The 14504-nt window shown below is 42.8% G+C and overlaps 1 protein-coding gene across 1 annotated transcript in view; it reads right to left on the bottom strand.

The window, feature by feature from the left end:
* Positions 1-2868: 2868 nt before the first annotated feature.
* Positions 2869-14504, bottom strand: part of LOC309561996 (uncharacterized protein C1orf21) — a 188339-nt gene continuing 176703 nt past the window's right edge. The window contains exons 5-6 of the mRNA XM_082266091.1: positions 3870-3930; positions 2869-3502 (exon numbers count right to left, since the gene is read on the bottom strand). Of these exons, the coding sequence (XP_082122217.1) occupies positions 3464-3502; positions 3870-3930 (100 nt within the window). The 3' untranslated portion in view covers positions 2869-3463. The remainder of the gene's footprint in view (positions 3503-3869; positions 3931-14504) is intronic.

The raw sequence follows: 14504 nt of genomic DNA, 5'->3' as shown, positions 1-14504 counted from the left end.
GAGAATGACAGGCGGCTTGTTTACATCAGCCGCCTGCCTTTCTCCCTTCACGGAGGACGATCGCGAGTGACCGGCGGACATTGGGTCCGCCGGTCACACGCACGAACTTCCCAGGGAACTAGCCGGGGCGGGCACGCGCTCGCCCGCTATTGGCTCACAAGCAACTGACAGGCTAGTGACGTATACATTTACGTCACTTTGCCTGGCCGGGGCTGACCGCCGCAGTATATGTACTTGCGGCGGTCGGCAACCGGTTAATTAATATTTAATACTTTTATTTATTGCAACTGCTTCTTGTGATCAAAAGGGAGTGGGTGCAGAAAAGTGAAGAGGATTACAGAAAGATGGGGAATAGGGGAACAGGAATTAAGGGGTCAAGAATGAGGTCAGCCAGGACTAGGCAGACTGTCTAAGTGGCTTCTGTCGAAGGCGCATGACCGAAAAAGGTCTGCTGATCAACTCCCGATTAGCGCCCTCAGCCAGTGACTGAGAACGCTGACCGGAGTTTTCTGGCAGGGGGGCGGTCCTCCTGTCAGAACACAATAGCACAGCAGGGGAGATAGCTGTACTAACAAGTAAAATCACACATTTAGTACAGTGACTCCTCCAGAGCAGTAAGTTTTTTTTATGTTCAACCCTGCTGGGTAGAAAGAAAGAAAATCTACTAGTGTGTACTACGCTTTATTCTCTTAAATAATTTTTCATGGACAGATCCCCCCAGATCCCCTTTGACAGAAGCCGACAAAACACACACATGGGCCGAATGTCAGCCGAATTCTATTCACATTCGGCCCATATGCATTAGTATTAAGTGTGTGTTTTGCAGTCTTAAACCCTGGGACTGGCCTTAATAGCAAACATTTGTGCAAATAATTTTAATTTTAATTGTCAGCCCAGGAATGCCTCTAGAGGTCAGGGAAGCTGATAAACACATCATCATTCCCCAAACCCAAAACCATGGTCTGGTTGTCACCTCATTAGTGATTGGGGAGGATTAGCGTATGTTAGCATGTTATAGTAGAATGTTAATGTTGGCAACATAGTATCTCTGACTACACAGAAATTATGGAAAAGGGCAACTCAGCCAGTATGGTACAGTTTCCATGTGTTAGTGAACTTGTCTCTTAACATGAAGAACGTTGGTGTCAGGCCTTTGCAGTTAAACATATGCAGCATCTTGTATTTGAGAAAGGTGTGTAGGACTGCTCTATTGTAATGACAAAGATATACCACTATAACAATTCAATTTAATTAAAATTGTTGTACCTGTTGCATGTATGGACACGAGAACAGTACATTTAGCATTTGTTGGGGAATATGTATTTATTATGCAGGTGAGGCTCTTTATACTAGTGAATAACTGATTATGGTTTTGCATTTACCGTTTTAGTGAATCACTGTAGAATAATGGGGCTAGTAGTTCAAAAGTAGTTGTAGAGTTTGTGGTAGGGAGTGTCTTGTATTTTCTATTGCTCAATAAAAACATTTCACTAAAGCACATACAATATAAAATCACAGCCATGTTTTCTGCACTGCATCCATCCCATGTGTCTGTGGTCTTGAGCTGGCCATAGAAGGGTAGAATCTCAAATGAAAATTCTTAGGAAAAGAAAACCTGTTCATTTTTCTAATCATTAGTGGGTCAAATCTACATTCGTTTTTTTGACCGCAGTGATACTTGAAGGAGCAGGACGGAATTTTTTTTTTTTTGAACGAACACATTTCTAACAGTGTATGTGGGTTTTTTCAGTAAAGTCACTTCATTTCAAAAATCTAAATTTTTCTTTTCATAAGAACTTTTGTTTAAAAAAACTATCCATCTAAGAACACAGCTTTAATCTGAATGGAAGCTGCAGAGCCCCTATTCTGCTGTCTTTAGTGTTTATTGCGTCCAATAAGTAGGACTCCTGTAGCATTGGATCCTGAACAGAAAACAGCCCAGCCAGAGCCCGTCCTGCACTTAATCCCCCACTGGATCACACTTATTAATTTATTTTTTTCAATATTAAATATACGTGTTTGCTTACACTCACGCTTTAGATGTTTCTACGTTATTTTCTCACTGCATGACTCACATTTAGCAATCTGCACCATCGGAACATCAACAGGTATTTTCACATATAGAACTTGTGACCAAAAAAAAATACATAAAATTGTTTAAGAGTTTGAGCTCAATGTTTCTATATGGAATCCTGCATTGCTGGTAGAATGGCACAGTTAACTTTTCAGCTGCCAATGCACTGGAATCAAATGAACAAGTCCTCACATATTACCCAAAAGCTTTTCTTATTTTGCCATTACTGTAGGAACCCAATCCAGGTTTCTTTAGAAAATCTACTTTTGCTTTTTTGTGAATACTAAATTATCACAGTGCCATATAGCTAATGATATCAGCTGTCATTTAATGCATTTGTATAACAAAACCTGGCCTTTGTATAATATTCCCTATTGCTTCTTTAAGGTTATATCATCTTATAAAGATCCATTGTGCCCAATGGTAAAAGTTCAAATCTTATTAGCTGCCATGTAATGTACATGGTAACTGTAGAAACAATGGTATGTCATGTCCGTGTGAATTTTCCATAGGCAACTTTGGACAGACCCCCATAACCCTGAGGAAATGACAACTTTTTCCATTGGCCACAAAAGATACTGCAACAATGCAAGAAAATAGGCAATAAATACTGTCAAAATAAATGATTCAATAACTGAGCCCTACAGTGTAATTATTGTTTGGGGAAGTTACATAAAAGAAAGGACAGACAACAGTGGTGTCATGTGCTTTACTGTTCCCACTTCTATAATCAGATGCAGACAACCCTGCAAGGTGAAAAATATTTTTTTTGTCCGTAATAAAAGCGCACAAAGAACATGAAACACAAATGTTTATTTTAGCAAAATAAAAATATATATACTGTATATATTATATATATATATATATAAAAAACGGGGAAAGTAAACGGATGTGGACACGACTATGCAGCAAAACTGCAGGTTGAAATGTTACCAGAGTGTGATAAATGTTTTGTTTTGGAAAAAAATAAAGAGCAGGAAGGGGGGGGGGGATAGATTAGGAACGTACCCCCAGAACTTTCACCAAGCTAAAAATCAACATTCAGCTCTGCCGCTTCTTTCTCAAACACAAAACTCAGTGCAGGGCACTCTAACCATTCAATGGACTAAACGTTTCTAAATACTGGAAGCATTTAAATCTGGAAGCATTAAAATCTCTTACAATAATACGCCGGCTTCTTTCAGATGACAGTCAGGCATGATTGAAATAATTATAAGCATGTGCAAGGATACAGTATTGTAGTCTGATTTTAGTTCAGTAGTCCTCTTTGAACACTACATTTCAAGGATTTGCCATTTAGATCTTCTTTTCATATACTGTCCAGTAGAAAATATCCAGTGAGTAATACATCATAAAATATATTTACACACTATTCACGGGAGGTAGCGTTCATGTAATGTCCTCCTCTTCTGAGCAGTAATCTTGACCCTAAAAATAAATAAATAAATTATATATAATTCTGAGATTAAAAGTCAGAATTCTGAGTTTAAAAGTCAGAAATCTTTGAATTTTTTTTTATGATGGCCCCAGGGCTCTTCCATATGAATCAAAATGAAAGACAAATACACACACAAAAAAATAATGCATTCAATAAACTACTTGAAATGTAGTCAAAGGATTGATCACTGAAGACCAAATCCAAGCATAATAATTGTTCTAATCCATAACACAGAGCCATACAAGGTGAAGGTAAGGGTAAGCTTTGCAGTGACAGCTGTCATTTTTACATCTGTAATGAATAATTACCAAAGGAAAGTGGTAAAGCTGGAGTTGGGCATTAATCAAATTACTGTACCTTTTCAATCTTTTCATCCAACATTCTGAAAAACTCTTGTTGACTTTCAGAAATATGTATACTAAAAAAAAAAAAAAAAAAAAAAAAAAGGAGATCATTGTTATATTTTAATGGTTTCTTTTATAAATTAAATTATTTTATTACATCAATGCAATCATTCAACAAACATTTTCTTATATGTGGACTTATAAGAAAGTGCAATAGTCCTTAGGAACCAATTTACATTGGTGTACAACTGTGCATTGCTCTAACTGGTCTGTATTGATAAAATAATAAAATGTCATTGGTTGCTATGAATTACTTTGCACACCACCATTACACTTTGTAGGCCTCATTAGGGGCAGTGGTTTAACCCTAGGCTGCCCTTCTAAATTAGACTGCAAATACCTACTCCTCCTCTTATCTTCATAACATAAGGCGGTGGTGTTCCGTGGTATACATACAGAGCTGGAAAAGCTGATGACATTGTTTAAGATATCAGTTCAGTGCACAGAAAGTTACAAGAACACAAGATTGTTAGCAGGATCAACAGGTATTTTTCTGTACTTGCAAAAATGTACTTGGCCTAGAAAAAGAAAATGAATGCAGCCACCACATCTAAGGACTTATAAACTGAATTGTATTAAAGTGAATACATGCAAAGCTTTGCAATGCACTGGAGAAAAGAAAAACACAAAAAACCGCAGGTGCATTTTTGGTCTCGGAACGAGTGTTAAAGCGGTAGTATACTAAAAAAAAAAACAAAAAAAACCCTGGAAGACAAAGTCATAATGAGCTAGTATGCATCGCATACTAGCTCATTATGAAATACTTTCCTTAGAACGAAGCCCCGACATGGACCCCTGGACATCGCTGTGGGAGCTGACATGATCCCTCGGCGTCTCTTCCGGGTTCGGCGGCTCCGGCGCTGTGAGTGGCCGGAGCCGCGATGACGTCACTCCCGTGCATGCGCGCGGGAGTCATTTTCCGGCCCTTCCCGGGAAGGAACTATGAAGGTCCCCCCGGACCTTCAGAGCGCATGCGCTGCTCGCGTCAGCAGCTGCATGCAGTGCAAATATCTCCTAAACCATGCAGGTTTAGGAGATATTAATTGCACCTACAGGTAAGCCTTATTATAGGCTTACCTGTAGTTAAAAGTCACAAAAAGCGGTATACTACCGCTTTAAATAAATGGGCCCTTTTAACATAATGAAATATGATGCAAGTAGAGCACATCCACTTTGCAAAGGGAATTTTAACTTGGCTTAGTGAATATTGTGATAATTATTTTTCCAAAAAAAAACCAATCACATGCAAGGGAAAAAAAAAACAACAGGAATTTGCTTGCACATGGTTGAATGATTGATGTCGGTAGAACAAAGCCTCATGCAGTAAGCTAAGGAAAATGCCATTGTGGAAATTCACTTTGCTAGATAAACAGCCTAAACACATTTAGTTGAACATCTGTACTGGGTTGCAGGTTCTGAAAAGTATATGATTAAAGTGATTGTAAAGCTTTGTCTTAAATAAAAAAAAATGTTACATTTACCAGCTCTGTGCAATGGTTTTGCACAGAGCAGCTTCAATTCTCCTCTTCTAAAGGTCTTCTTCTGGCGCTGTCTGCTCCTCCCTCCTGCCGAGTGTCCCCATAAGCAAACCGTTTGCTATAGGGGCACTTGTGTGTTCTCATCCCCTGCTCCTTACTTACTTACTGGCTGGGATTGATGGCAGCATGAGCCAATGGTTTTTGCTGCTGTGTGTGAGCCAATGAGGAAGGAGAGAGCCGAGAGACCCGCTACTCTCGCGCACAACGCTTGATTGAAATTGGGCTCAGATATAGATATATATATAGGGGAGAACACAGGTGTTTTTTTTTTTTTGACGCGTTTACACTTAAATTGACAGTGAAATTACCTAAAGTACTATCCGATTTATAAGGGTAGGCACGGTATTCCGCATACATATTTCAACAGGTGTTTTTTTTTTTAACCTTAACCACTTGCTAACTGGGCACTTATATCCCCTTTCAGGCCAATTTTCAGCTTTCAGCACTCTCACGCTTTGAATGACACTTGCAAGGTCATGCAGCGCTGTACCTATATGAAATTTTTGTCATTTTGTTTCACACAAATAGAGCTTTCTTCTGGTGGTATTTAATCACCACTATTTGTTTTATTTTTTGCGAAACAAAAAAAGACTGAAAATTTTGAAAAAAACAAAAAAAACGTTTTTCATATTTTGGTATAAAACTTTGTAAATAGGTAATTTTACTCCTTCACTGATGGCCACTGATGAGACTGCATTGATGGGCACTGATAGGCAGCCTGATGGGCACTGATGAGGCTGACTGATAGGTGGCACCTATGGGCACTGATAGGGGGCATTGATAAGGCAGCACTGGTGGGCACTGATCAGGAGGCACTGATGGACACTGATTAGCAGTACTGATGGGCACTGATAGATAGCACTGGTAGGTACTGATTAGCAGCACTGGTGGGCACTATAGGGACCGATGTCCCTCTCTAACAGAAGACAGTAAATGTCTTTCTTCACACTGAAAGCGTGAGGAAAATAAAAAGCTGATAACCCGGCTTCTGTTTACTTCCATGATCAGCTGATTGGCTGACAGCTGATCACATGGTAAAGGACCCAGCCAAGACCCAGGGGGCACGCGGGTAGCGCGAGAACGGGAGGACAGCTATATACACCTTTTCAGCATTTTAAGCCTGGGCTGTAGCTGTCTTTTGGCTATAGCACGGGCACCCAGTGGTTAATGCAGGGAATGCAGTAAGGGAAAAAAAAATCTTCAGGTTTTAGAACCACTTTAAATACATTGCACTTTTTAATCAGAGTATAGTATAAAGTCAAATAAACTCCTGGGATATTGATCTGGTCAGTTAGGTAGCAGAGGGGGTTGGTAATCAGTTTCAGCTGCTTTGGTGTTAATGAAATTAACAACAGGTGCACTAGATGGGCAACAATGAGACAACCTCCAAAACAGGAATGGTTTTACCGGTGGAGGCCACTGAAGCTTTTTTTTTCCCCCCTACTCATCTTTTCTGACTGTTTTTTTACTAGTTCTGCATTTGGCTAGGGTCAGTGTCACTACTGGTAGCATGAGGCGATAACTGGACCCTATAGAGGTTGCACAGGCAGTTCAACTCCTCCAGGATGGCACATCAATACGCCATTGCCAGAAAGTTTGCTGTGTCACCCAGCACAGTCTCAAGAGCATGGAGGAGATTCCAGGAGACAGACAGTTACTATAGGAGAGCTGGACAGGGCCATAGAAGGTGCTTAACTCTTCAGGAGGACCGGTATCTGCTCCTTTGTGCAAGGAGGAACAGGGTGAGCACTGCCACAGACCTCCAGCAGGCAACTGGTGTAAATGTCTGTGACCAAACAATCAGAGATAAACTTCATAATGGTAGCCTGAGGGCCCAACATCCTCTAGTGAGCCCTGTGCTCACTGCCCGGCACCGTGAAGCTCGAATAGCATTTGCCACAGAACACCAGAATTGGCAGGTCTGCCACTGGCACCCTATGCTTTTCACAGATGAGAGCAGGTTCATCCTGACCACATGTGACAGACAGGAAAGGGTCCGGAGAAGCCGTAGAAAACGTTATGCTGCCTGTAACCTCGCTAAGCATGACCAGTTTGGTGGTGGGTCAGTGACAGTCTGGGGAGGCGTATCAATGGATGGACACACAGACCTCTACAGGCTCGATAATGGCACCCTGACTGTCATTCGGTATTGGGATGAAATCCTTGGACCAATTGTCAGATCCTACGCTGATGCAGTGGATCCTGGGTTCCTCCGGGTGCACAACAATGCCCGGCCTCATGTGGTAAAAGTATGTAGCCAGTTCCTTGAGCATGAAGGAATTGATACCATTAAATGGCTCCCACGTGTGCCTGACCAAAATCTAATAGAACACTTCTGGGACATTATGTTTCGGTCCATCCGACGCCACCAGGTTCCACCTGAGACTGTTAAGGAGCTCAGTGATGCCCTGGTTCAGATCTGGGAGGAAATACCCCAGGACACTATCCCTCATCTCATTGGGAGCATGCCCTGACATGGTCAGTCATGCATACAAGCACGTGGGGGGCCATATAAACTTTTGAGTACCATTTTGAGTTGCTGCAATGAAATTTCAGCAAAATGGATTAGCCTGCTGCATAATTTTTTCACTTTGATTTTCGGGGTGTCCTTTGAATTCACCCCTTTGAAGTTGATCATTTTAATTTCCATTAACCAATGTGGTATATTTTCATTCCTAACACATTACCCAGTCCAGATCAGTATAGATATCCAGCATGATATTTTTTCCCATTGAGAACTAATGTGTTTTCAAAGTGTTCCTTTTATTTTTATTTTTTGAGCAATGTAGTACTTATTTACCAGTCCCTAGTTTTGCTATATTCCTAGGAGACTAAAGAAAAAAAAAAAAAAAAACTTGAGGACCAAGAGCTAGGTGAGCACATTCAATGGTTTCTGACAATATCACATGGTGGGCATGTTATTGTGAGTGTAAAAAAAGAAAAGTAGAAAAAGGTGGAAAAAGGTCCTACACTTTATCAGGTTTGAAAGAAAAAACATGTTTAGGTTATACACAATTTGAGTGTCCAAGCTTCCAATGTAATAATGCACTCAAACAACTGATGCTTATGAATGAATATGACCCATATTGATTAGTTGTTCAGAATATATCACAAATAAGTGCAATGCTACATTTATTTTAATATAACTTTCTAAAACCCATTGATGACTTGCGAGTTGAATCCATTTTGCAGTGCGATTTGCAGGAGCAGCTCCAGTGAAAGTTGATGGACTGCTGATACAACTGTAATGCGTTTTTGCTGCACCTTTAATGCAGCTGCATTTTCTGTCCGGGTCTCTCTCTCTTTCTCTCTCTCATAGGAGGTGAGGAATATATGGTCCAGGAATGGGAGGTGAGGAACACAGCAAAGACCTTCACAAATCACTATTTGTTATACCTTTCCACTACACACCGCATTCACCGTATTGTTTCAATTTGTAGGGTAGTGTGGATGTACTATATTACACAGTCCTCTGTACTTGCCTAGTCGTCTAAGCTTTCTCAGGTCTCCAGACTCGCTTAGCCATCTTGACTTTCTTAGGTCTCTGGACAAGGAATCTCCTGTTTCCAGAATGGAGTACTGTCTCCAGTGGTGCATACCCATCTCCTAATGGTAGCACTTAGCAATGCCTAAGCCTATCCTTTCAACGGGTGTGCTCACCTGCACATTTAGCCTGCTGGTCTTCTGAAAGACCTGGACACTGGGTTAGAGACTTCTTCCCTCTCAAAACTCTTTAAAGTCTCCAAACTCTGTAACCCAATTTGGGAATACTAAAAATTGGAGAAAATTACAAAATACGTTATCTCTGCTCTAAATCAATATTCCTGAGCCCCGCACACTGTATACATGCAAACCCCGTTTCACCACTTCTTCCATTTTCACAGTGGCAGAGCCAGAATTCAGACACCGTGCCTAGTCAAAAATAAGTTCTTGTATTAACGAAGGATAGCAGAATCCTATACATAAAGGGTTGGAATATTTACAGGGATGCGCATAGATGATTACTAAGTAAAAGGAAAGGATGGATATGAGAAGTGTGGCTTGGATGGGGAAGGTAAGGAAATAGTTAACTATTATGACATAATCAAACTAATAACAATCACATCTGCATGGGTTTTGCCTATCCCTGAACCCCTCACACTGGTAGGTACCAGCCAATCATGTGCTCCACTCAGCATTAGGAAAGACTTCTACAACAGTTTACAAAGGATCAGTATTGTCCTTGGTGCCACTCTTTTTGAATTTGAATCCCGCAGAGGTGGTAACCACTTGCTCAAAGCACAATTGATGTAATAAACAGATGTGACATCCATGGGCGTCAGCAGGGGGGGGGCGAGTGCCCCCCCTGGAATGTCAGTTTCATGTGCCGATTGCCGCCACCTCCCTGCTCTCCCTGTCCTCTCTGCTTCCGACAGCTGCAGGGGGCGGGCCGGACTGAGGATTCCCTGCTGACATCAATCAGGGGGGCAGAGCTGCGGGCCGCAGAGGAGAGGAGCCTGGTGAAGGAGAGAGTCAGGACACAACAGCGGTGGTGGTGGTGACTTGAAAAGTGAGTCAGAGAACTAATTGATCTAATGCTAAAGGCGTGATAAGACACAGTCAGGGGCAGTGGAGCAGGATGTTGATTTGAAGAGATTCAAGAGAAGGAAGGATGTTTATTATTAGTGGGTTATGCATGCTGCATTAGGCCAGAGGCAGCACTGGAGTACAGGGGCAGAGGCCAGTGGTGGGGCACACACATGACATGATGTGGATTTTGATTAGAAGGATATAATCCTAGTGATATTGGTGCTTATGCACCAGAGGCAGGAGGAGAGACTTTGCTTGTCCGCTCTCAACACTGCACTTGCACATTTGCTGCCCCAGCCCGGGCTCAGCCTACGTTCACATTGGTCTGATTTGACAAATGCGATTGGACATGTCAAATCGCATGTCAATTTGGAGCCAATTGCCAGCAATGGAATCAGCCGAAAGGGTGCAACACCGACTTTTCGGCGCCGCCCCGATTCCCAAAAGTAGTTTCTGTACTACTTTTGGTGATTTGTCATCAAATAGTAAGGGGAGATCAGCAAACGGACGTTCGCTGATCTCCCTTCCCTCCACATGTTGGCACCTGCCATGCCAGTCCCAAGTCTGCCAATGGTGCATGGAGCCTAGGAAACATGGCTGAGGACCAGTGCGTGTGTGTGTGGGGGGAAAGGTGGCCGGCACTAACGGGGGGTGTGTGGAAGTGATCTGGTGCCTACACTGCTAATGGATTGTTTCCATATGACAGACAACACTTGGCTTGTCTACTTTTTACACAGTAAGTGAGATGCTTTCTTTTAGGCCTTGTTTTCATTTACGTTTTCAGGGCAGTAAAAATTCATGGCTGAGCCACATTTACCACCACCCAACCACTCCCCTTTATGCTGCAAAGGCACTACCACTGTCTTACATATTACAACAGTGGTGCCAGGGGGTTTTACACACACGCCCAATGGCTTTATCCACTGGGAGTGTGTAAAACCCTCAGCTGCCACTGCCATACTACATACTATGGTGGCAGTGCCTTTGTAGCATAAGGGAGAGTGATTGAGTTGTGGTAAACGTAGCTCAGTCATGCGATTTTACTGCCCTAAAAAAGGTAAATAAAAACAAGGCCTAAAAGAAAGCATCTCACTTACTGTGTAATAAACCTGACAAGCCAAGTGTTGTCTGTCATATGGAAACAATCCATTAAGGCACAGCTCAGAGACAAAGTCATCCAGCGCCCAGGGCAAAGATACAACATTGCGCCTCCAACCATGATAGGAGCATCATGTATGAGCAAATATCCCTTCCTCCCAAAAAAAAAAAAAAAACTGTGCCCCAATCATAAGCATAAATTTCCCTTTACAGACAATAATTCTCACAAAGTTAAAATGTCCCCCTCCTCTCAGCATGATTTTCCCCCAGCCGAATTCCCCTCTACCAGCACAAATCTTCACCCCCCCCCCCCCCATCCTCTCTCCCAGCCCAAATTGGCTCCCCACCCAAATCTCCCTCCTCCAACCAAAAAAAAAAAAAATAAATAATTCTCCCAGCACACATCATATACCCCTATAAGCAGAACCCCCCTCCAAATCCTGCCTCCCAGCACAAATTGCCCCACCAATTCACAACTACTAGCACAAATCCTCTCTCCCGCCTCCAAATCCTGCCTTCCAGCATAAATCCCCCTACCCACTCACAACTACTAGCACAAATCCTTTCCTTTCTAAATTCATGTCCTAGCACAAATTCCCCCTCCCCCAATCATTGCCACTAGCACAAATCCCCCCCCCCCTTAGCACAATCCTCTCCCCCTTATCCACCCTTCCTCTCACAACCCTCCTTCCCCAAATAACCCCTCCTAGCACACCTAGCACACCCAACCATATCACTCCCCAACAGAAATCTTTTAGCTCCCTTAAATTTTTGCTCCTCGAACAAATCTCTCCCTCTAGCTTTGCAAGCACAAATTCTCCCCAAAACAAAGCTTCCCCCTGCTCACAGCACAAATATTCCCCTGATGAATTTCCCCCTTCTAGTACCAATCTACCCCCCTGCAATCCCCTCTCCTAGAATAAAATACACCCCCCCCAATTCCTTCTTACAGCACTGATTTCCCCCACCCCATTCCCCCTCCTAAGAAAAATGATCCCAATATTTTACAGATAATGTTTTTGGCCTCAAGGAATTAACAATCCCCACTTTGTGGCAGTAAGTGAAGTTGATTGAAACGTGTTAGAATATAAGCCAATGGCCATGGGATCTCCTTCCCTCCAGGCTCCTCCTCATTTTGACACATTGGAGTTGAGGAGGAGCTTAGGGGAGGCTTCCATTGTTTTTGACTTCTAACACTTTTGAGAGGCATGCCGGCTGCTACAACTTAAATATGCTATTGCGGCATCGGGAACACTGCTGGCTGTCAGATTGGGACTTTGTAGTGTTTGCTTACCCACCCCTTAGCCACAATCTTTGTTGCTGGGACAGGAGAGAGGAAATAAAGGGTGGGTAAGCAAACACTGCATACCTCCAATCCAGGCCTGAAGAGCAGCAGGGTAGGATAAAGCATAGCCTGCACCTCCTCCCGACTCTCTCTCCTCCACTCCAGATTTGGCATGTCAGTTCCAGCATTAAGCTTACTGGAGTAATGAGATGCAGCTGTCACTACTCCTGTCAGCTTGTAGTGTCCTTGTGCCCCACCACCTTACAGGATACCACCCAAGGGCAGCCACCCATCCTGCCCCCCCCCCTCGTCTTGGCCCTACTAATGCATGCAGACATAAGTGACACGTGACTGTCACAGGAGGGGTGGAATTGTCTGATGTGTGGGCTGTGATTGGTGGCCTTGCTTCCCTTTCTGGCTGGTCATACGACACGTATCTTTTTCTTCTTCTAATGGTGGGCAGTCCTGGGTGATGCATAAGTGTGGCACTGATTTGATTATCAGCACTGCGCATCAATACACTGAGCGCAGAAGAATGTGCTGAGGTGGTGAGGCCATGATACTCAACACGCTTTCCTTAATCTACTGGGTTAGGTGACAGTAGTGGTGTCATTCAACCCAAAAGACTAAAACATCTTGTGGCAAAGAAGTATTGCAGGGCACAGGTCTAGATTTAACGCGAGTATTGCAGCCAAAGCTGTTTTTTTCAAAACCTCTAGGGACACATTTTAACTGGTTCCCGGCCGCGCTATAGCCAAAAGACGGTTACAGTGCGGCTCTCCAGTTCTGAAAGGACATCCCCCCAAGTGCATACATCGGGCGTGCTCTGTGACTGCTATGTTTTTTGTCCAATCACAGCTGGTCACATGTAAACAGACTTGCCAGGTATCAGCATTACCTTTCTCACACGCTGTCTCTGTGTGAAGAAAGAAGACCCGATAATCGGCAAGTCTATCAGGGCACAGTAAGTACATTGTTTACACTTCCAGTACTTTACATCAGTGTAGTGTTATCAGTGCACATCAGTGGAGCCTCATTAGTGCACATCAATGCAGCCTCACCAGTGCCCATCAGTGCAGCCTCACCAGTGCACATCAGTGAAGAAAAACCTTTTTTTTCCCCAAAAAATTTTTGGTCTTTTTTTCATTTGTTTAGCAAAAAATAGAAAACCAAATGGTGTTTAAATTACCACCAAAAGAAAGCTCTATCTGTCTCAAAAAATGATAACTTTTATATGTGTACAGTGTTGCATGGCTGGGCAATTTCCATTCACAGTGAGACAGCACTGAAAGCGGAAAATTGGCCTGGACAGAAGGGGGTGAAAGTGCCCAGTATTAACCACTTGCCCACCGCTCACATTGAGCGTACTGCGGCAAAGTGGCACGATCCCGTCCAGCGACGTAGACCTACCGGAGGCGCGCTCCCGCTGTTTTCATTCACAGCGGGAGTCGGGCCAGGGGAGGAGCAGCGGCGATCGCCGCTGCTCTGCCCCGATCGTCGGGGAATCGAGTGAGGAGTTAGTAAAGTTAGTGAGTTAGTAAACGCAATAACTTTTGCGCAAACCAATCAAAATACGCTTATTGCGATTTTTTTTACCAAACATAGGTAGCAGAAAATAAATTGGCCAAAAATTAAAAAAAAATTTGATTTTTACATTTTTTTGGGGGGGAATTTCATATAAAAAAATGTTAAAAATATTGTTATTTTTTCAAAATAAATGCTCTTTTTTTGTTTATAGCGCAAAAAGTAAAAATCGCACAGGTGATCAAATACCACCAAAAGAAAGCTCTGTTTGTGGGAAAAAAAGAACGTACATTTCGTTTGGGTACGGCGTCGCACGACCGCGCAATTGTCAGTTAAAGTCGCACAGCGCCGAATCGCAAAAAGTGGCCTGGACGGAAGACAGCAAAATCCTCCGGTGGTAAAGTGGTTAAAGAAAAAAACAAGCCCTGCATTTGAGCTTTTGGTGGCCTATTGCGGTTATTACCACATATGTATTTGTTTCTGATTTTACACAGGCCTATTATAACTATCGTAACTAACTGGTACTTTTAAAATGCTGGTTTCTGTAGCTTCTTGATGGTGAAGTCTACAAAAT

This window comes from Pelophylax lessonae (assembly GCF_965119305.1).
Source record: "Pelophylax lessonae genome assembly, chromosome: 8".
In the NCBI taxonomy this organism is placed as follows: domain Eukaryota; kingdom Metazoa; phylum Chordata; class Amphibia; order Anura; family Ranidae; genus Pelophylax; species Pelophylax lessonae.
The sequence above is the reverse complement of the archived record's forward strand: the minus strand, read 5'-3'. Positions and strand labels throughout refer to the sequence as shown.